This window comes from Syngnathus scovelli, chromosome 8 (genome assembly GCF_024217435.2).
Source record: "Syngnathus scovelli strain Florida chromosome 8, RoL_Ssco_1.2, whole genome shotgun sequence".
In the NCBI taxonomy this organism is placed as follows: Eukaryota; Metazoa; Chordata; class Actinopteri; order Syngnathiformes; family Syngnathidae; genus Syngnathus; species Syngnathus scovelli.
Window position 1 is genome coordinate 12,837,811 of NC_090854.1, and position 24,118 is coordinate 12,861,928.

General features: G+C 41.3%; 1 protein-coding gene across 7 annotated transcripts in view; it reads left to right on the forward strand.

Annotated features, from left to right (window-relative positions):
* myo16 (myosin XVI) overlaps positions 1–24,118 on the forward strand; it is a 66,807-nt gene that overhangs the window by 12,563 nt on the left and 30,126 nt on the right. For 6 of the 7 annotated variants that reach the window (XR_007483239.2, XM_049727957.1, XM_049727950.2 and 3 more), the window contains exons 2-18: positions 1,529–1,804; positions 5,573–5,643; positions 5,965–6,108; positions 9,925–10,033; positions 11,061–11,185; positions 11,269–11,394; positions 14,143–14,218; positions 15,581–15,731; positions 15,806–15,956; positions 16,137–16,247; positions 17,827–17,892; positions 18,921–19,048; positions 20,884–20,989; positions 21,454–21,571; positions 22,142–22,289; positions 22,373–22,490; positions 23,787–23,904. Coding sequence is in view for 6 of the 7 variants with exons in the window: in XM_049727950.2 (XP_049583907.1) it covers positions 1,529–1,804; positions 5,573–5,643; positions 5,965–6,108; positions 9,925–10,033; positions 11,061–11,185; positions 11,269–11,394; positions 14,143–14,218; positions 15,581–15,731; positions 15,806–15,956; positions 16,137–16,247; positions 17,827–17,892; positions 18,921–19,048; positions 20,884–20,989; positions 21,454–21,571; positions 22,142–22,289; positions 22,373–22,490; positions 23,787–23,904 (2,142 nt within the window). In the remaining variant the exon portion in view is untranslated. The remainder of the gene's footprint in view (positions 1–1,528; positions 1,805–5,572; positions 5,644–5,964; positions 6,109–9,924; positions 10,034–11,060; positions 11,186–11,268; positions 11,395–14,142; positions 14,219–15,580; positions 15,732–15,805; positions 15,957–16,136; positions 16,248–17,826; positions 17,893–18,920; positions 19,049–20,883; positions 20,990–21,453; positions 21,572–22,141; positions 22,290–22,372; positions 22,491–23,786; positions 23,905–24,118) is intronic. The other variant, XM_049727956.2, reaches the window with a different exon arrangement.

The following is a 24,118-nucleotide window of genomic DNA, read 5'->3' on the forward strand; positions in this document are numbered from 1 at the left end:
TCCGCATAAATGCACGGCGCAATGTGATGTCTGTCATGTGCCGCTAATAAACGGCGACCGTACGACGGCAGCCTTGAGTACGGGGTGACGGTGTGAAGGACGTGCAGCGAGCGGCCCAAGCTAAACAAATGATGATTGTCGGTGAGTCAAGGTGGAGTGAGAGGTAGTTTATGAGTCAACCGCGATCAACTCTGATAGTCTGACATCTTCTGTGACTAGTCGATAAATATATTTTGACCAAAGGTATCGGGAACTTTGAGGATTCACTCATTCACACCTGTGACCTAAAACTAATGAGTCACATGGAGTGAAAATGACTAATAGGGTGAATTTGGACATTTTCAATGGCGGTGTGTGTGTTGAATCATTTTGAGGGGACAGTGCAAAGAGGGAGTTGTTGTTGGGAGTGTTACTCTAGCTGAAGATGGCTACAGTAATGTGCCAATAGAATGGACTACATCAGCATCCAGTCTTATATTGCCTGCAGCGTATAATGGATGCTGCTGCATCATGAATTGTTCATAGAGGGCATGATGGATGTGATTTTTCATGTTGTTTACAGCACTTTGCAAAGTAGTGGTGACATCAGACCCAACGGTATCATCTTTGATTGTTCTGCTTTAATTTGAAATACGTCCTGGGTGAATAGGTTTGGGTTTCAAATGTGTTTCTTTGTGGAGTTTGAAGGTTCGGGTGGATTTTCCGACATTCTGAAGACATGCACATTCAGGTTATTGAAGATTGTAAATTGCCCATATGCATCATGGTGGTCCCCACCTTTCCCCCAAAGTTAGCTGGGATAGGCTCTTGATTTGTTTGGCTGGAACTTGAGCTGTTTTTTTTTCCCTTTATTGGAAATTGGAACTGCTGTGTTTGGCTTCTAGATTGTGTTTTAGTAATCAGTAAAAAACAGCTTATTTGTGTAGGCGTACTTTTACCCATTTGATATGAGGGAAAAAAAAATAATTTTGTGTTTTCCACGTTTCTGTAAAGCATCACTTCCAGTAGATAGAATGTCTCAACATTCAAACTCAGTGACTTGCACTGAGACAATCCTCGGGAAAAACTTGAAATTGTTACAAATGAATCAAATCAACTTCAAATTAACTGAGATTGACTGAGACTTCCACCAACAGCCTGCTAGCAGGTTTATATAACAGAAAGAAAAATAATATTCCATCAGTTATGGCTTGATTTCCACACAGGTTTGTGAAACACGCAATTTCCTACGTTAATCGTTCTTTGTTCAGTTCTGTAGCCACCTGTATGCGGCTGTTTCTTGATGTTAGGCTGTTTGGCTAAAGTCTACTGAGAGACTGACAAAGCAGGAGAATCACTGTTGTGATAAGAAAGACGACAAGCACGATGCTGCTTCTCAAGCCGCCCAAGGGCTAAACAGAAGCAACTGCGTTTTATGTTTGGTGCTTTGTGTTACCAGCTCAATATCTTTCCAAGTGCATTCAAACAAACCCCAAAGTCAAGTGTTCTATTGTGATTGACGCTAACAACTGTTTTCCCTCATCACCAGGCTGTTTCCAGCTATGTAACGCCTTCCGTCAGAACATGGAGATCGACCAGTGTTTGCTGGAGTCTCTGCCCATCGGCCAGCGCCAGCGTCTGGTCAAGAGAATGCGTTGCGACCAAATAAGGGCGTACTACGAACGGGAGAAGAGCCTCCAGCAACGTCAGCAAGGTGGAATCAAGGTGCGAACTTTGCCGACCGCCCAACGCAAGAAACAACAAGTCCGCTTCGGCCTTGCTGACATCCTACAGGATGCCATCATTCGCCACGATGACAAAGAAGGTACGTTTATGGGCAGATGACTGTGTGTACAGTGTAAACACTGATTTACATGATTTGAAATGCTTGGTTACTATCTTTCTGGAAACAGATGCTATAGATTTGGCATATTTTCTATGACAACAATAGAGTTGTCGAGATGATGCTGCTCTGAGACAGTCAATAGATCAATTTGTGGTAAATCCAAAACAAATGATCTGACCTGAAATAAGCTTGAAAATGAAACCATAGATGGAAAATTAGCATAGTTGCAGAATTTTGAAACTCTGCATTTAGGGCTAATTAGTGTCATGTAATTAGATTTTTAAAATATTAGAAATTTAGCAATATTTCCCCCTAATTAGCCAAACATGCACTGGAGGTACACCCTAACTCGCAATAAATCAAAAAAATGAAATTAATATTTTGTTCGATAACGTTTTGTCTCTTTTCAGCTCGACCATTTCGAAACATAGTTACACCTGCTTTGTTGTTATCTTATTGACGAGTGCTGATGTCAGGTCATCAACATAACTAAAATCGAGCCGCATTCTTATTCAACGAGGCCTCTCCACCTTAGCCTTTTCATTTCGACAAAAAACGTGCATCTGTCATTGTTCATCACATCTATTGACTACAGGGTCCGGGAAGAATTTCCCTCTGGCAGGAACTTAATCAAGTTTGCTCTTGTTTTTTTGCTCTCTGTGTATAATATCGAAACTGCGCTCCCTTCCCGTAAAGACAAACAGTAACAGGTAGCCAATGTACTTCATAAACAAAATGAAAAACAAAGCCACATAATTTTAAAGGGCAGTGTAGCAGGGATTTTAACCGATTTTCTTCGGGGCTGAAAACCTGCAGGATGCTCAAGAGGCTCTTTGGCTAATCAGAGAAGTGGCAGCGATCTGTCACAAGGTCAGCGTGTTAATCTCCACTAGCTCGCTGCCAATGAGTTTGCTCGAGTTTGCTCGGGGTGAGCAGCAGCTGGTGGGTTGTTGCAGCAGTCAGTCTGAAAGCAGGGTGTTGGATGATGCCATGGCATCATTTTAATGGATATCTTCAATTAAAAAAAATCTCTCACAATGCTGTGTACTTTGAAAGGTTTATGCCCTTAAGAAAATATGTTTGCATGATGTAGAGCACTTGGCAAAGTAACAGCTGGCACTGTAATTGCAAACTATTAAGCTGTTTTAGAAAATCAAAAACAAATGCATTTTTTTTTGTGCTTGTACTTTATTTTTTTTCAACCACTATAAAACCTGAATATCTATATTGACTGAGTTTTAATGATTTGAATTTGAGTGTAGCCCTGGGCACTAGCAGAGCTGGGGGGGTCACTGGTCTCCTGATTTTGTTCCCATTCTCTGTAAAGAACATATGCTTATTGTTTATCTACATTTTCCAAACTTTTTTTTTTTGGTCTGGTGGACCCCCTGAGATGGCCTTTGCCCCCTCGTGCCCCCCCCAAGGACAAAGTTCTAGTTCCGCCATTGCTCCCAGGTCTTCTTGATTTTGAGTTGATTATATAATTTTTTTATGCTACATCCACAAATGCACTAGTACCATAAACAACTCAAGGTTGCTTTAACGCGGTATTTCCAAACTTTCATTGAGCCAAGGCACATAATCAGGATGATCATGCATTCGAAGTTAGATGGTGGTATGGTAAACTTGAATTTAGAATGTTAATCAGGAGATTTCTACGGCAGAATCTGGGTAAAAAAATCACACCACATCCAGTGGATCTGTTTAATGGCTTTGTATTCTGGTACTGGTTGGAAGACATTAGAACTTTCAGTTTAATAACACACATTAATGTCCCCAAGATTACTTCCTTTTTTTTTTTTGTAACCTAAGGGATACAGATGGACACCTTTTGTACCATCCCATTCCCTTGAAAAATTATTTCCCCTATAGCTTTATTTTCTTTGCTATTCCCCTGCTTTTTCTTTCTTTCCCCCATTTTCCTTCACTGGTTGTCATGGAAATGCACTTTATCCGCGGAACAGCTGTGCAGCACCCTAAGAAATGGCAACGAGGAAGAGAAGCCTCCCACTTCCACTGTGAAGTTCCCCCATTGTCATCATGCTCTCTAAAAGGAACGTGCATTGAGTCAAAGGTGGATGTCACAGCGTGTAGAGTAACGGAGCATGTGATCAAATGTCAAACGGGAGCACCAAGATGGATCGCCGTTGTCGCCATTGCTGCAGGACAAGCATAAACTGTTGCTGCTGTCCCTTTTAAATCTTTTAACAGACATAAATCTCTTTAATAAATTCCGTTTGCTTTCACTTTCATCTCCAGCTTTATGGAATAACAAAAATCAATGTTTTGTGCTTTTGAAATACGCTGCTTATACTACATCTCTCGTAAAAGGATTATAATAAAGACCAGGAACAGCATGGATGCTTACAACAACTGAGCCAAAAGCATTTGAGTCTAAAATACACGACATACAGAACATGCCTGGCAGCCTCGATAAGCATCACAGATACATTATGCTCAAGTTGCAGCCAAAAGCTTATGGGCGTCCTGCTAAGATAAACACTCGTTTAACCGTGGATACAACGATATCATACCGATTTCTATGCAGACCATATAAATATCATATCATCAGGTAAACTATGCCAGAAAATATAACATAGGATGACTACAATATCAGCAGAGTGCAGAATTTGTCTTCCTGCACCTTGATTAAATTCCCGAAAATTATGTTAAACCACCTGTGCCACAACTTTGACCACCTCAGAGTTGGTCTAAAGTCGAGCCAACTTAATTGTCAGGTGCGGCAAGATCATGTGTAAGAATGCCCATCAAGGAATTTTGCCATAAACTCAACTCATCACATATTTTTATTAATTATGTAACGCTGCCAAAAATGTTTTCCGCATCCATAAATCCTGCTTGAGTTTGGTGTGCTTAAAAGTCTCTACTGACTAATGAGCATGTCGGCGATTATACAGCAAAGCCAACGCATTATGTGTTGCCTAGTAACTATTTAAATCTTAGACGAGCCTTAATTGGGGGGAGTCTGAGTCCTGAGCCTTTACAGCATATCAAAGAGATGAAGTATAATTGCCGCGATTGACTTCACTGTTCAATCTCTACTCAACATTATTATACTACAGTGGCTATTAGACAAATGAGGAAAACGTATTTTTGCAGTACAACTCAAGTGCTGTGTGGGCTTTGTACTATCCTTAAAGGATTAAATTTCATTTTGGGATAGTTTAAGAGTTTGCATGTTCCTTGAAGTGGTTACTAGAGAACAATAGAATCCGTTGTAGCTGCAAAGAGGGCAACAAGTGACTTATCCCAATACTTTTGTCAAGTCTGTGAATATGTGTTACATAACTAGTAATGAGGTTGAAGATGTCTGGGCAGGTAATGAGCCTTTAAATGACTTTAAGCGGGTCAATGGCAGGTGGAATTAGTAGCAGACTAATTGACCCTGTCTTCAGAAATGACTTGGCTTGCTTTGAGTGTTTGCAGACTTCGCTCCTCATTTTAAGCACGCGTGTTGGGTTCACTGAACATTCTAAATTGCACAGAGGTGTGAATGCGTGGTTCTTTTTCCGCGTGTATATTTATCGGACAATTGGGTGGTGACCAGGTGTATCCTGCCTCTAGCCTAAAAAGTCATCTTAGAGAGGCTCCATCGCACCCGTGATCCAAATAAGGACAAGCACGATAGAAAATGGATGGTAGTCAGCATCCACAGTGTTCGGTATTGGTTGCCCAATGCTACATTTGTCTCCATTTATAATGTTTGGAAATGCTCTTGTGTTGCAGTGCTGCGTCTCCTGAAGGAAGGAGCCGATCCCAACGCTCCCATCTCCTCTGGAGGATCTTTGTTACACTTGGTAGGCGACACATACAAATGGGGCACGACAGCAAGAGTATATGGGACATAATAATGATGATGTATCATTTTACTGGTGTGCGTCTTGCATCCACTTGTTTTCTGAATTTTAACCATAATACTATGCAATGTTTTGGTGTGTGGTTTTGTGTGAAAAGCATGATTAACACGAGTGCAGGTAGATCTTTATTGACGCATGAATGGATAGAAGAAAAAGTAATAAGACAATATATGAGGAAAAATAGGTTTATGTAGAGCACACTTGAATCGCCGATTCCTTATCTCGAGTGCGTCCGAACAATTTCCTGCCAACATTTCGCAGTGCGCTCGTCACGACAACGTGCTGGCGGCGGAGGTGCTGATAGAGCGGGGTTTGAACGTCAACCTGCAGGACGAAGACCTGTGGACGGCGCTGCATGTAGCATGTGTGTGCGACCACGCCGACATGGTGCTGCTTTTTCTTCTGGTGAGAGACTCATGACATGCATGCCACAACAACAAATGGGAGAATGGATTTCTAGAAATGCATGCCAGCAGAAACTTACACAATAACATAATAATTGCTTATCCAAGCGTGAAAGGTACAATTTATATTCTCTCACTAGGTTGGTATACAAGTGCTATATTTGAAACTACTCAAGTGTTAAAGGGGAACTCAAGTAAAAAAAAATACTTTACAATAATGTTATATTTTCTCCAACTAGTCCAAACACAGTATTCTGATTAAAATATTTGAATGGAATATGAGTTAACAGATAAATAAATCATTTTTCATTCATAAGTGGCTGACATTTTATTCAGTATCGCCCCCTGCTGTTGACCAAAATTGAAGTCATAATGTCCTTGGGCTCACATTGATAATACAAGACTTCCATCCTAACATACCCTGCTCCTCATATGCCGTCATGGAAGTAGCAAACGGCACCACACAGTAACAAGTACCTCGTACCATCAAAGAGACCCGGACGAGTTCTATGGCGAACGTTTCCAGCATGTCGTGAAGCGTCTGATTAGGTCCTTAAAGAGAACAGGGCCATCTGCAGGGGAGGGCAAATCTACTCACTGCAGGATGCTTCAGTTCCATCCATTTGATGTAACCCATTCAATGTGATGGCTAGATCTTCCTGATGAACATTACAAACTTAAATAATTTCTTGAGTTGATTTAAATGTACTGTAATATTTAAGACATATTTTGTTCTATCATAAATAATGGCTGCAAGTAGAAAGGGTCGTTTGCGCCGATGTGGGAGGGAACACAGGTTTGCCATCCAATAAAAGTGGAGCGCTTTCTGGGTCTCCATTTTAATGAGATGTGGAAACGCGGTGTCACCCACGAGCCTGATTAGCTGCCTTATCTTTAAATGCCGCAGAAAGAAATTCTTTATTGTGTCTTGCTCTTGATGTGTTCATCTTTACACCCCCCGTCCTTCATCATTGATGAACAGTTTCTAGTTTTTCCATTTTCCCCTCTGCTCTCCGAATGGTTGTTACCAATCTCATCCCCAACCCGATTCCAATACTATTCCCACATGTATTATTCGCTCCTCTTCTGGTTCTGATGATTAACTGAAAAATCAGAAACCGCGTAGATTTGTAGAGCGGTTCTCTGATTTGAGTTTCACTCCTCGAAACATTTACAAGATGTAGCCGAGCAATCGTGATATCCACAGGAGACGTGTTCTTTTCTAAAATGTTATTTCTTATCCTCATCCACCGGTAGGGAGTTGTGGAATTGACCCATTTTCCCGACATGTGACGGATGCATTTGGAACGTCTGCATTTGCCAGTCTTTTGAAGTTTGTGGCTAACAGCAAGCCCCTGGCTCCTCTGAGCTCAGCTTTGTATGTCTTTCTGTAAATAAAGTCACTCAGTCTGCCTTACGGTTGCATGGAGGGTGATCTGCTTGGGGTTAATTATGTAACACAATTATTTCACTTATGCTACTGCTGCTGGGGTATGGTTTTTGTTACCATGACGACTAAGTGCGGCGCTTGAGGTTTATTACCTGCTGCAAAACTTTAATGCAAACTGCAGTAGACGTGAACCTCCAGAAAAATATGAGGAATTATTTTCTTTGATGGAGGCAGTATTTGTTTGCTAAACTTCTGGATGACTTATTTATTTTATTATTATTTTTTATTTTTTTTATTTCTTATTTTTTTACTACTCTGCCCGACACTATGTAAAACAATTGGACGGTCGTAGAGGAGGGAATAAATTTCCAACCAAGTAACCAATAGACAAAAGTGTGACTTCCATCTAGTGAACGACCAAGTCCACGCTGTTCATCACTTTGCTGTGGTGAGCCGCAGCAGGTCAGAAGTCAACTTGTTAACCTCTCCCAGTCTGCGGGGCTGCTTGCTGACGCCAACTCATTTATATCTGTCATCGCTTATCGTCGGAGCGCAGACACATGACTAATGCCTCCGCATCCATGGGCCACTTGTCATAATTCCCCAGCTGCCATCTGCGTCGCCTGCTCTTGTGGCGCTTTGTGCCGCAATGAAAGCGTAGCTATTGCTTTAGTGGTGGCGCAGTAACTCTCTCGAGAGTTGAGGCATTTTTCACTTTAGATTCTCACAGGACACAACATTAGGGACACCTGTTTAGTCTGATCTTTTTTTTTTTTGTACAAAGCTTTTTTCCATTCATTATAAGTGTCATCAATAAATCCATATTTGTTCTTTATCATAATTGTTTACACTTACATTATGGTGATATATGAATCAGGTTTCAGAGGAACCAGCTATTTAACTCATTCACTGCAATTGACAACTATAGACGTCAAACATCTATTTTAACTGGGCTGGCACTGAATGAGTTAATTTTGGCCTTAAATTGAAAATATATGAAATATTAGATGCATGTCTTTTATTTGCACTTGAACTACTGTGCTGTTTACTGTCACGGGTTATTCCAAAAGCATTTAATCACACAAGTCTTCTGTAAAAGTTTATGTCCGCATTTGCTCACAGGCACGGAGAGAGATACACTGCCATCCATTGTAACTGTCAAGTCATTGCGCCATCCGGCGAGACTCGCATTGACGTCGAGTGCGCCTGGAGGTGAATCGTGTCGTGTGGGTTTGCTTTACGAGTGCCACAAACCCTCAAAGGCGCACAAGAGACAGGCGAGAGGGGCGGTCGGCTTTATGAGGACTGTGATTGGTGTTTGTTGGGGCGACATATTGTCGGTTGCTAGTCAATGATATAAGTTACAAGAGTTGCTGCTTGGAGATTTTTTTTTCCCCCCTCAATAATGTCCCCAAATTGTTTTTGTTAACCCTCATGAGTCACATGACATCATTTTCTGATGATAAAGTGCCGCCGTTGGCCTTCATTTATCAGAAATATCTCTAGAGGCGTCTTGCGTCTAAAACAGTTTGTCTGGAAATGTGCGATATCATTTTTTTCTTATAAAACAAGTCTCTGATGCATGAATCAATTAGCACTTTTGCTTTGAGGAGGTTTTCAGGCCTATTCCTCAACGGACATGCTCGTAAATCTCTTTACTGCTGCGCAACAGGGTCGTTAGAATTCTATTAGGTCCGGATATCCAATAAAGGTCCTCATTTGAGGACCCCCACCCATTCCCGTTATCAGAGCTAGTCCAGTTGACGATCATTACTTCCGCTTGTCTTTTATGGTCTGGTCAAATGAGCGATTCATGTGCCAGTGTCTGACGATGTATATAATTTTTACTGCTTCAACATGAAAAGAGCATAAGCACGTTTTGCATCACGCGTGCATATTTCGTCATTTTAACAGCTGGAGAAAACAAAACAAAGAGAAGCAATCGATCATAGCCACAATGCGAGTCGTTAATGGCCTGCTAGAAAACCGTTCCGGTGTGATCCTTGTCGAAGAAATACAAACGTACATTCATCTTCTCACCTAACCTATTGTTAATCTTTAATCTTTGGATTTAATGAGATTCTTAGCTGGGTGATCTCTTCTTGTTCCAGATAAAAAAAAATCTCTAGGGAATAAAAGATGGGAGTACAAGTATAAAAAAAAAAACACGTTCTTGTGTTAACAATTTCGACTGTCTTAAAAAAACTAAGGTTTTATGCTGTACACAAAAATACTAACAAGTCAAGATGTCAAAACATTTGAGTGTTGCAAAAAAGATTTTCTGGATACCTAATGAGCCTTTTAAAAATGTTAGTTGAATTACTAATTGAACATGTTCCGTTTTAAATATTCCACTAATTTCATAGAATTTATCTTGACAAACATCACCCGCTAACCTCTTGCACGTCGTTTCTTCTTCCTCAAAAGGCCGGGGTGAACTCGCTGCTGCAGGATGTTGACGGGAACGTTCCTCTGGACTACGCCCCTGAGGGAACAGAGAGCCGCTATATTCTGCAAAAACACCTGGAGGAAAACGGTAAAGACACCTGCTGTTTTTATTTGCATTTCAGTTCAAGGAGTGCGCCAAATATTTTGACATAAACACATTTGTATATGACAAAAGTCAAAAGCAGGTGTGGGTCAAGCATGGCCACAGGCGAAATATGGCCGAGCGAGCATAAATGTTATGAAGAATAGTGTAATATTTTCTTAGCCTAATGGCATAATCGCCACATAATCACTTGATACATATCTACATGAGCTATTGTCACAAAAGTATAATTTTACATGCACATTTGATGCCACTCATGAATGACCAGGCCCATCGGTTTGATTAAAAAAATAATAATAATTAAAAAAAAATTCAAGTATGGCCCATAGTCTGACTGCACTCATGATAAAAACAAAAACCTGAAAGAGAGAGGCGAACGTTCCAGTTCCCGGGGAATTGCGATTAGCATCTATAGACAGCATTTTAAGACCTTTACTGCATTCTCTTTATTTTTTTTTCTCTACCCTTGGAGCTAAATGTGGTTTGAAACATTTACTGCATGTAATGGTCATCTGTAGGCTTACCTTGACGCTATACATGACAAGACTACAAACACTTCAAGTGTAGCCTACACACAAACAAATGTGCACACACACACACACACACACACGTGCACAAAAAAAAAACAGTCTGTCTCTGCAATGAGCCCCAGCCATTTACACTAATTTATGGCTACTTCACTCAGCTTTTGTTAGCCAAGCCCTGAAATGATCACATCCCTCCTGCAGTCTGCAGGACCACAACCACCATGCAACACATGGCATGCTGGCCCGCTGTTGCTATGGAAACTTTATTCATCACCTTTTTGTGTGTGTGAGGGGGGGTGACCATGTCCAGTATTTTCATTTAATTCCTTGTGTATCCATTAAGTTACATGCTATAATTTGTTCAAATTAAATATAAATAAATAAAGCATGTGGTATGCCCTGCCTTGTCTTTGACTACCTTAAATTTAATAGTTTGGATAGTGTGACCTATTTTTGGTGTGTGTTTTTTTTTTTTTGTATGACAGGTGTGGATGTGTCTTCTATGCACACCATGAGGACACAGAGGCCCAATACTATGCTATCTGACATTAGACAGCTTGTAGCTGCAGGGGCAGACCTCAATCAGCCCAATGACGACGGGGTCACTTTGGTAAGTCTCCTTCGTGCAGCCGATCTACTTTTTTTTTGGTTGGTTTCGACCGATCTGATTGAAACCCGTCTGCCTTTTAAAAGCTTCACATAGCAAGTGCCAGTGGCTATCGGAACGTTGTGGCTGTGCTGTTAGAGAACGGGGCAGATCCTCATCCTGTGGCCCACAACTTTTGGACACCTCTCCACCTGGCAGCTAAATATGGGCAGGTATAAAAAAAATCTCTAGTTTTTTTTTTTTTTTTTTGATTTCTCACTGTGCAGCTCCATTGATCAAGTGTCATGGAGTAATGGGGGAAGTATTGATGGATCGTTTGTGTGACCAACTGGCCTGCAGTCACTCTGCACTTTCTGATAAACTGCTCCTTTTGCCTCCATTGATCCTCAGCCGTATTGGATTTTCAGATTAGCCCTTTAGTGGACTCTTGAAGGAGAGGACATTTTTGCAAAGTCACAAAGGAAAGCTGATGGGATCTGATGCTATGAAGCAGAAGAAGCAAATTACATTCAAGTGTTGCACAGTCATCGTGATTTTTATAATTACATTTCTGGGCTTTGAGCTTGTATGCTGACAAAGAGAATATATGCATATTTAGAATCAGTCCCAACTTGAGCTTCATCTTGCCGGAAAGCACATTTTTGTCCTTCATGTTATTAATGTCAAACACGAGATTGTAGACAGCGCTGAAAGGGAAATTGGCAACCGGGAATAGACTCAATAGACTATTTATATCTTTTAAAACATTTTCAAGTTCTATCCTCTTTATCCACCCATTTTATTCCTTTTGTGGTTTAGCTGGTGCCTATCCTGGCTGAATTTTGAAACCCGTGAACACACAATTTAGCACCCGCTATTTGGAATCTTAGTAAATCAGGCCCTCATTGGGGCCACTTGACAACATGGCTGCCGCAGTCATGCCGAGTAAACGGAACGAAAGGTTTGACTGATGTGAATTCATCATAGCAAACGGTTGCCTGGAAACACTGACGGCCAAGTGTAACTCTAGCTGGGGCATAAAACCCAAAGACCCCCTGTGCAATGTTGCATACAGGCCACACTCTCACCCTTTAAGAAGACGTATGACCCTATTACCACGGCTAATTAAGTTCCGCTCTCCCGCTTTTGAGATAAGCGAAAGCACCGGGGAAGACTTTTCAAATACTTACAGTATGTGAGGGGATTAAAAATGCCTTTTAATGAAATCTTTTAGAGCATGGCTCTGCTGGGTGTGGAGTAATTTATTTTATTTTACGATGAAGGTACATGTGAGAGATTTGGGAATAGGAAACCATGTGCTTGATCTTAAAGTTGACTTCTTTGAAGATTCTTTGTTACGGCTTACAAGTGTTCGGTTGACTAGGAGTTTGCTTGATCTCGTTGTCACGGGGGGTCATTGGGTCCAGATGACCTTTTCCTTGTCCTCGTGGGTCCTCCAGAAGGTTGAGATCTTGGTCTGTTAGTGACGTCTAAGACAGTATTTATAGTCTGTGAGCACAGCCGACAGTGTGTGGCTGGTGGAACGGGTTGTGAGCTCTTTTGAACACCTGCTCGAGTGAATGTGCTGAGTCACACAAAAAAACCTCTTACAAACTGTCACGTCGCTTATTCGTTTGAAAGGAGAACGTTGTAAGGATCAGAAAAGTTAATTACCATGGCAGCTGAGGGTGCAGATTGAGCTTCCACTTATTAAACTGTGTGTGTGTGTTTGTGTGCGAGAGCGTGTGCATGCGAGAGTGTGTGAGTGAGAGAGTGTGTGGTTGTGTGTGCAAACAACAACAAAAAATGTTTTAGAAACCCAAAAGTTCTTCAAAAAATTCTGATGAAGATTCATTATATGTTCTCTATGAAAGACAGGTAGAAATGTTGGAAAAAAAATATTCCTGGAAAAATCATAAACTACCCCAAAGTCAATTATCTGACCTGGCAACCGTATTGGTTGTCTAGCGAGTAATTCTGTGAGGTCGGTTATTACTATGTAAATTGGCCCTACTTAAGGTACAGAAACACATTTTCAGACCAGCCAGATAACACTTTGTTGTTTAATTTCACACTTGATGGGTGGGTGGACTCTCCAGAGACCCAACTGTTTGTATACAAGCCATTAAAAAGTCAATTTTCTACAATATGTCCCCTTTAAGCCAAGATTATTCCCATTAATTTTAATGATTATTTTGATGCATCTGAACTGTTAATGGAAGAAACAAAATTGGCTCTGCTCTACTGGAATGAATTATGCCTTTAAAAAAAGAAACTGCAAAAAAAGCAAAACAAGTAAAATCAAAAACAAAAACAAGAAGCTTAACTAAGGCAATATAATAAATAGTGCATTGTACTCATTCCACATTGCAATTATTTTTTTTCTTCGTATAAGTCATTATTAGTGACCTGCGTATTAAGTAAGAAATCAAGTATGAGTCAACATTTAAGTACCAGTTGTTTTCATTGTCAGTCTGGTGTACCCCCCGTCTCCTAAATAAAATATAGCTTTTCCGGGGAGAATGAACACACATAAAGAGTGCAACACGTAAAAAGAAAAAAAAGTGTGACAGATGACGATACACTGAAAGACAGATAGAAGAAGAGTGCAGGTCAGAGGTAACAGTCAGTGCCACATCAATATGTGGACAAATGAGCACTGTGAGTGTGTGTGTGTGTGTGTGTGGGGGGGGGGCTTCTTCCACTCTGACATGTGATGGCTCACTATGACATGGGGGCTTCAATTTAGCAATTTGAAATTGACTGAAAATTAGACAAAATTACATTTGCACATTGTCAATCATCTTTTTGTTGTGAAAACCATTTTATATTTCATTTTAAGTCCATATGACCCATCCCAATTTCAGACATAAAGCAATTTTGCACTTACTGTAAATACTTCAGTATCTTGAGCTTTTAACAAGATTTATTGTACTTGTACAGTCCAAGCGAGTTTTCACACCATCTATATTGTCTTCCAGACGAGCATCGTTAGTCAACTCCTGAGGCATGGAGCCAACCCTACACTGTTAAACTGCAACCAAGACAAGCCCTCAGGTAAAAGACACATGGAGCTCTTCCATGGCTTTAACAATCTTTGTGCTCTTATTGAACAGACACAAAAGGATCCTCCTCAATAAGCCTGCATGGCCACTTGTGTGTATTTACACGAGATAATTAGTCCTTGAGAGGATAAATGTCACTGACACCTTTCACATGTCTGATTTCTCCTATGCTCAATGTTTACCTCGGATGTCAGCCCTCATCAATCAGACGTGACTTGATTTATTTGCTAATTAGTTTACAATTCCCATGTAAACCAATTAGCAAGAATGAGAAGAATCAATATTGAAGATGAGCAATTATCTTTTATTCAAAAAACATACAAAAACTTTTGACAAGAAAAATGTCTTGGCCTCTGGTTTTAACGTTTGACCTGTAACCTTTCCACTGTGTGAAAGCAAATACAGTTTCTGCCGAAGGCCATTTTGTGTAGGCCCCGCATCACTCTGGCGATAATCAATAGCTGCCCTCTCTAGCTTGTGGGCTCACAACACACGAGATAAGCCCTTAGAGACTTTCCTCCTCCCTATCTTTCTCTGTTAGAGCGCTTCATCCATTCTTCAGCTCCTACAGTACGTGATGTACGGAAGTAAATGATGAGAGTCTGGGGGGTCGTCCGCTGCAATGAAGCCTTCGTGTCCAATAATGCCCTAAGTGGTGCTTCAAAGTCAAATATTTCTACTTAGGCATGAAATGTGAATGGGAAATTTTGTCGGCATGCCTATCACAATATTTTTTACGAGCAAATTAGAAATACGCATGCACGACAGTCACTAGCCTCTACACGATAAATTCAATCAAAACAAAACAATGAAAAATCATTATGGAGGGAACACATTGTGGCGTCTCGTCCCAAGGGACATTTTTTTTTTTTTTTTTTTTTTTTTACATCGCTGTGCAAACTAGTTGCGTGCCATTTGTAACCTTGAAATGTCATAATTGCAGTTTATGAAAATAGGCCATAGGTCATAAATAAAAATAATCATATAAAAAACTAACTACTTCTAAGCATGGCTTAACGTGCCGGTGAATGGCGACATATTCCTCTGCCCTCCAAAAGTCGTGTGCTCGAATTGTTGTAAACTGCAACCCCCTATAATTGGGTTTTTCATAATGGCATGTGGGCAGAGTAGGGCGGCAAAGTTTCATGACTTGCCATAAAACATGAAACTTTAATATTCCAAGTCATCTCCCAGCACGCTTTTAAAGCTGCCGCATACTGGTAGAACTGTACTCTAATAATTTCACTCCTGATTCGCTACACTCGTGTACACCCCTGGGAGGATCAAGGTCCCATTCATCACCGCTCGTATCTTAAATGCGTCTTGATTTGGATTTTGGCTCAATTGTCCTCAGGCGTTGCTGCATCAGAGCACATAGCTGATTTACTGCTGAGTGGTGAAGCCTGCTGGCTGCAAAGGCTGAAGGACCCCTCCACCCCTCTGTTCTCCACGGACCAACACTATGATGGTGGATCACATGACCTCAAAGCCCCTGTGAAAAACTTGTAGGTCAAATATTCAACACCTTCATCTGCCTCGCTCTTAAATTTGACCATTACAAGTTTTATAAACCTTACAGGAATCCTCTGGGCATCCCAATCTCGAAACGGGACAGCATGCTAGAGAAGTGGGCCATGTTTCGAGAAGCGGGCGGGGCACTCAGCCGGCAGCCGTCGCTGGATAACATCCTGGATGGCCCGTTCAGCTCAGGAACAACCAAACTGGAACAGGTAAATTCTCTGAGTTCTCAGAGATTTTTTTGTTTTGCCCTTCAAACACACTTTAGAGCCCTTTAAAGGTGTAAAATGCACTTGCCTTCTAGTGGTGAACTAATAGAATGCAACAACCAAAGTTCACCTTGATTATGCCTGCTGCTGTCATTAGAACTGACAATTTCAATTTCTCTTCAGGTGAAGCTGATGCCTCCAGCACCCAACGATGACCTGGCGTCCCTCAGCGAGCTGACTGACCGCAGCCTGCTCTACGAGATGCAGAAGCGTTTTGGCAACGACCAAATATATGTAAGTCTCTGCCGTTGAATATGCAGAGGTGCCTAATAAAATGGGCACATTTATTTAAACAGGTTTTTAGGTTTAACCACCTCACTCTTTGTTCCGCTTCTTGGCAATGCTGCTGTCTGTCACTGCAAAATAAAACTCAGAGTCTGCACCAGTGATAATGGAAGAAATCAATCTCAATTAGATCCATAGGGGGGAGGGGCAATCAATGGATGCGTTCAGGGTTAAATTGCCTTCATCTTTTAACAATTGCACCCATTTTAGCGGCATGCTATTTCCTTGTCTCCTACCCGTGTTCATCCATTGGGAAAACGTGCTACAACGCAAAACTTCGACCTACACAGCACACGTAGATTGTGATTGGGTGGTCCAAAGTGTGTGTGTGCTTGGGGGTGGGGGGGCAAATAGGAGGGAATAAAGTGGCGTAAGGAAGAAAGGAGATATAACACAGAAGGACTATGCTGGGGAAAATGCTGCAATCACGGCGATGTCGCAGCACGCTTGATGCAATTGAGTGTAATTTCACCTTCAGGGGAAAAAAAACACGCTCGCGCATTGCGATCCAGTTGTGTCAAGTAAACACAATTCAGGCAGCCTTGGATGTAAATGTTGATTTCGCTTTTGAATTGACGTTAACATGTCATCCATATGACCTGTTTTTTTTTTTTTTTAAACTAAATGACAGTTGAAGACATTTGTATTAAGTACAAACCCAGAAGTTGAAATATAAAAGTAATAGCCGACCCAACAATAGCCTAGTGAGGACAAAGACTGCTCCATATGCTCCCAGCAGGGTGGACACTTTTGATGAGAGTTCTTTCACCTGCTGCCAGCAACCAAGAAGCCCCCCACACTCCACACTCACAAGAGAGCATCCGTTCAAGCTGTGGACAGCCGTCATCAACAATAACAATGGCTTGATTGTTCACTCATGCGTGACTGCACTGAAAGTTGTTTACCCTCTCGGACACACTAGTAAACCTCGTAAAGGCGTAATATGTTCAGGTCATCAACCTTGAACCAGCAAGGCCAATGTACTCTTCCAGATTTCAAAGGTCCCTTGAGACTCTAGACCACAGGTGTCAAACTCAAGGCCCGGGGGCCAGATACGGCCCGCCTCATCATTTTATGTGGCCCGTGAAGACAAATCGTGCATCAAATTTGTGTGTCATTACTAGAATTGCAAATTGACTTCACTCTTAATATATATTTTTTAAATATTTGACCATTTTTTTCTCGTCTGATTTGAAAAAGAGTTGTCAGTTTGTTTTATAGCTTTTACTGGATATAATATGAGGTGCTCATACATTGATTTGGGTTGACAGTCATAATGGCCCTCCGAAAGAAACTATGACTACAATGCGGCCTGCGGAAAAAATGAGTTTGACACCCCTGCTCTTGACCCAGAGGGTAATGCCTCACTTTAAAGAGTGTGCGTGTACAGGAGGGTGCAAATTATGTATTGAGTGGCAAATGGTGATTTCTACGCTCATTCTACAACTGTTTAACCCCAATTGCCAAAAAAAAAAAGATTCAGTTGATATTGTGACTTAACGATGCTTTTTTTTTGGGCTCCCTGCAGACTTACATTGGACACATTCTTTTGCTGGTCAACCCAAACAAAGAGCTGCCCATCTACTCCACTTTGGTAAGCATGTTACGATAAAACTGTATGAACACAACATACAAGCATGGTATGAATTTCAAATCCTTGTTAGGGTTGCGGGTGAATAGCAACCTATTCTAGCCTTAGGCAAGAAGCAGGGTACACCCTCTTGCGCAATCGCAGGACATTAACACATACACAACATAAAAAAAAAAAAAAATCATATGAGAATGTTAGTTGTTGATTTACATTGCACATATTCTAATGTCAATTTTCTCTGAATTTTTCCCAAATTGTAAAAATGCTTTTACCTTGGATAAGTTCTTGTAGTACACATTAAAAGTTGCACAATAATGTTGGCTGCCTAGCAGAGAGACATAAGTATGTGAAATGGACCCTGTGGTTGATAAATAATGCATTCTTCCTGTCAGCAAAGCACAGCATAAGGCTGACGGTGCATCAAGAAATCAAGGGTGGAGCCGGGTGCAGATCCCGAAATTGAATTCGAAACAAATGGAATAAAAGGCATCGTCCATGAACTTCATTCCAAAAGGCACATTAGGAAGATTTGGACTTGATCGGAGGAGACATCTTCTCTTGCCAAGCGCTATCCCTCCGGGAGGTGCTAGAAGGACATATGTCACAACATCCGCGATCTGCTCACTGTCTGTCACCCTCTCACTTCTGGTGGCTTGCGACGTGATCAGACCAGTAACCAGCCAGGATATCAAAGTTGACTGGCGTTTTAAGACCTCGGTCGAAATTTGTTTTTTTCTTGTACTGTGAATAGAACAATAGAATAAGATAAACCGTGTCAGCAGGGGTACATCTTTCTCTGAAAACTAAATTTTTCTCAATGACATTTATTTTTGTTTATTTTAATTATAATTCTTTTATTTTTTTTAATTAGGTTTTTATTGTTTATTTTGGGGGCATGTATGTCAAAGGAATGGTTGCTTATTTTATTTCATTTTATTCTATTTTATTTGAATTTATTCATGTGAATTACTCACCCAATGATGTAACTTTGCAACCTAACAATTAAATCATGGATTGTTTGTCTCTCACAGGTGAGTCAGTTGTACCTGAGCTCCACGGGCCGCCTTTGCTCCTCTCTTCCCCCTCACATCTTTTCCTCGACGGAGCGAGCTTACCACATGATGCTCCAGGAGAGACGACCCCAATGTTTCATCCTGAGGTTTGTGTCCCAACGCGAACCGCCCTAGTTGCACTGAAGCAAAAGAAGTCAGCGGAGCAAAGTAATTGCAAAACAGATAATAAAGTTTGCCCCATTCTGTTTCAACACCTGTTAAACATCCCCCCGAGAAATAAATAGTGTGTTTAGCGTTCACACGCACAGCGACGAGTGTGTTTGGAGGCTCGTCACACTCTTTGTACTTGGCCTGATGGAGGCCGCCCCTTGATTGCAATTACGCTTCGCTTCAGCTCTCCCGTAGCATTCCTGCTGAGTTGTAACCAATCTGGCAGTGAGTTAATGCACCCTGGCCACAGGCTATCCATCTCCCTCACATGCACGCACACTTGCACACACACACACATCCATGCTAGGACATTGACCTTTCTCGTCCTGCCGTTTGCTCTCTTTTTCTCATTTCTTGCTTATCTCGCTTCTTTTTCACAATTGCTGGTTTTGCTTAGACATTTTTCAAAAAGACAGGAGATATATTCTTGTGGTCTGTGTTTTCTTGTTTCCTGATTTATGCAGCAAGGACTTGTGAATTGTATTTATTTATTCATTTATAGTATTTCCACACGAACGGACAGCTAAAGGGATGTGGTTTCGGTATCGGATGTTTTTTAAAATACCAATACTGTACACAGAAACAGTATTGGCATCAGTTTCAAAGCCCAAGTTTTTAACGATAACATGGTCTGAGTAGGAGAAGATTTAAACGGATTTTCTGCCACCTAATTGTCACTCCGCCGGGAACATCTCCAAGGAAACGCCCTCGCTGCTCTGGGACGCCCAGCTTGGTGAAGTCAAGTCTATTAAATCGACAAACACAGTGAAGACTGTTCTGACGCAAAAAATCAGGATAAGCCAATATTTATGCCATAGTGTAGGTGCGCTGTCAACAATAATAGTGTTATTTCCTCTCAGGTGGATCAATACAGGAAAGTAATTTTTCTTTTATCATCATTATTTATTGACACATTGCAATTTTCTTATCCATCACCAGAAACCAATACAAACTGAACCTTAAACCTTTCTCCATCATCCCCAATCCAATCCAAAGTGATGAAGCAAAATATCTGCCTTTCCTCAAGACTGTAAAGTGCAATTGGCCACCCCAAAGCTGCAAAGGTCCTGGCCTTGCACACTCCTTCCATGTTTACAGACATTCAATCAAGGGCCATAATCCCCGAGGCCAGCTTGCTAACCGAATGCCCTTGGAGTCTAATAAGTGTTCAAAGAAAAGAGGCTGGCACTCAGCGGGACTCACAAAGCGAACAACGCACTCCTGTCATTAGGGAGGCCTTCTGACCTTCTGCAGCCATCTGCTGCATCTGTGTGCGGATGTGTCACGACACGCAACACGGCGGTCGGTACCTTATGTCGTACAACATGCCTCGAGATGTGCCACGGCGGTAACACTACGTGGGCTGTGCCGAGCACTGGAGCCGGGGTACGAGATAAGCAGCTGTAGGATGGTGGTTTTAATGAAGAAGTGGGTGGATGATGTCGTGCTGCATGTGATGACACACATAGTGATGACTAACACTGAACACCTACTCTTGTGAGAAAGGGATCATTGAGAATGTTAAAACATAACCTATATGGGGCACAGTTTGGCTTTTCTGAAGCTTTTATGCAAATATCCTGGAAGTCCACTATAAAGAAATTCACAGTATTTGTGTTCGACATTTAGCTTGAAACATGTTTCATGCATTTAGAAACACACTTACGGGGATTTCACTAATGATGGAAATATAAATGTATGCAAATTACAAATATCATCAATGTGGATGACATTGACTCTTTGTCTACTTTTTCCGTTTTGTGTCTTATAGTGGCGAAAGTGGTTCAGGGAAAACGGAGGCCTGTAAGCACATCGTGCGACACCTGACAGCCAGATCCAACCCTAAAGGCTTCGCGTTGGAATCCAGAATGAAACACGTAAGTTTGAATCTTTGGATTTCTTATTTAGTTATTTCTACATTTTGAAGGCTTCATTCACAATACGCAAGGATCCCGCTCATGCAATAAACCAAAATGTCCATTTTAGTCCTGCGAGGCTGAGTATTAGTGAGTTTTGTAGTAATTCCCTTTGGTAGTGGTGTCATGACGTGTTTGCCGCTCTTAAATCCTGCTCAGCTCTTGCCTCTCAGTCTCCCCGCTGGCTAACAAAGCGTGTAGCTCATGAGAACAAGCGCCGTGTTCCGTGATGAAGTCATCCTCATGCATGCTGGTGATATCTGGGTCAGTGTGCTGCCTTATCATCTAGAGACCACTTGGCATACTGCACTCCACTGTACTTTACTAAAGAGACAGTGTTTAGAAGTACACTGACACCTGGTGGTGGGAATTAAAACGGGGGCAAACATGGATTTCAAATGTAAAAAATTTTTTGAATGATGCAGGTGAATTGTATTCTGGAGGCTATGGGGCACGCAAGGACAGAGAAGAACAACAACTCCAGTCGTTTTATCAAGCTGTTGACCATCCAGTATTGTGAGAAGAGGAGAACACTGCTTAGAGGTAATCAATGCATCTTTAAAATGGGGATTTCATTTCAGCTGTCTGTTTACAACATGAACCTTGTTGAATTTCAAATGAATGAAAATGTGATATTTTTTTTCACATTTTATTATTAGTATTTATTTAAGTACATTTTCTGTTGTATTTGTTGAAAATTGTCTACACTCATTAAACAATCTAACCAGAACTCAGAAAATTAAACCCTTGCAAAGTGCACAAAGGGTGACAAATTAATTTCCAATTTAATTCTGATCAATAAATGTATAATATTAATAGATGTATAAATAAATACATGATTAAATAAAGAAATACTATAATGATAAAAATAAATTCAGTCTGCCTGAGCAAATTGCACTGTAAATGTACTAAAATAAAAATTAACTGCTGAGCAAAATGCACTACAGTTTTGTGTGCGATGATGTGAAATTCCAGCAGGGGGCGGTAAAACCTCATATATGCACTACTACTTGCCTGCTTTCCTCCAGTTAGTTTGACCAATAAGTATATTATCATCCACTCAGTCGCAATTTACTAAAGATTTATTTATGTGAACCTGTCTTGACGTTGCAGCACGTGTGTACACATACATGCTAGAGAAGTCTCGAGTGGTTCAGTGTCCTCTTCACCAACACAACTTCAACATCTTCTACCTGATGGCCGAGGGCCTGTCACCTGAAGAGAAGAGCCCGCTTTACCTCAGTAACATCTTGGCTCATAAGTGTGTTCTCACATCACTTCATAATGGGATCAAACACAATATTTGTGTCCATTTTCAACCTGCAAGTTTGTTTTGTTGTGAAGGTATCTTAGTGGAGGACTACCCAGGGGGAGCCCTCCTGTGGCTGCAGCATCTACGGAAAGCAGGGAGCGTCTTGCTGCTCTTAAGCAAGCCTTTCAAGCTGTGGGCTTCAACAAGCAGGTATTGACATGACCTTAATGCTCAAGTGTTTATTTTTATTTATTTTTTTTTTAAAGTATTGACTTGTTACTTGCAAAAACAATTTGAGTAGGTACACCTGTTTTGATAAGTTCCAAAACAAAGTATTGGGGGGAAAAAATGTGATAGTTTTCACTGCAGCAAGCAGCGTAAGTTTCTAATATTTTGATTATTTTGCATATCTAACCCAGGGCACCTTTAAAGATGGTGGGGTCCAACATTTCTCTATAGACAAACTACTCATAAGTCACTTTTTCTATTTTTTTTCTATGCATGTATAAAAGAGCCACTATCGTAACCCAACAAAAACGGTTTTAAAGCAAACCACTTCTCCAAAAACCTTGCTCACATGACCACGCATCCATCATGCAATGCACACACTCATGCTGCTCGGGTGTGCCTTTTTAGCACACTTGTGCAACCGTGCGGTTGCCTTATACTCTAGCAATGTCTACCTCAGTGACAAGCATAATGAAAGACACTGATTAAATTAATTATCTCCCTGACGCTGGGCGCTATCTTTGTAAAGGCCTATAATGTCGTGGCCAGTCAGTGTAAACCTGCTGTTGTTTTGTACGGATTGAAAGGAGTGCAGATGATACAGTAAATAACAAGATCATGGCCAAATTGAGGGCTGGCTATACTGTACATACTAAATGAGGGAGTGCCAGTGACCAGAATACAGATAAGCTGCACAAGTATTGATACTGGTATCAATAAAATCCTTCTGCCAGAGTAATGCTTACACACGCACATACGACCTCAAATTTATGCCCACCCCCCCCTCGGAGATTGAGCAATGGCTAATGGTGTGTTCCATTAAGAATCCTCTTCTCAAGGGCAGAGAGGTACAGTAGAGGAGGATGGTGGCAGTGTGCGAATGGAGGGATGAAGGTTGATGTGTTGAGAATGGTGAAGAGGTGAAGGTCATCCAAAATGGCGTCTGTTTTTCTTGTTTTTCCGCTTTGCAATGCACTATCGTGACCCCCGTACAAATCCAAACACTCCACTATGTCACTGTCATTCAGAAAGTATTATTTTGCATCTGAATAACTATAAAATGTGTTTTGTTGTCCTACTGTGATGATACAATGAAACCTGTAAGGTTGTTCGTGATGCTTTTTCCCTTCATTCAGCGCCAAAAAAGGCTCGCTTTTATGGTTTTTTCCATTTTCCAAAATCACTATCAATCGTGTTTGGACCAGTGGGTCCCATAGAATGTATTATTCTAAAAACAATCTTTGTGTTGACCTCATTTTGACCATCTCTGTCAACCAGGAAGTGGATTCCGTGTTCATGTTGCTCTCCGCCGTGCTCCATATCGGGGATCTGCGTTTCACTGCGCTGACAGACGCCGATAGCGCCTTCCCTTCTGACCTGCAGCTGCTTGAGAGAGGTCAGCACACACACAAATGCACACGCAAGCCAGCATATGATCGGGGTCCGATTTCATCCACGAAGCTTCAGAAGCACCCAACCGCGTCATCGTTTGTCCTCGGCTTCTCATCTCGGTCTTCCAAAGTCACGCCTGGCGGGCCGTTGGCACGCGCCAAGTTCCAGATTGTTGCATGGTAACCGTGGTGATGGTAACTCGCGCATGTAAATACACT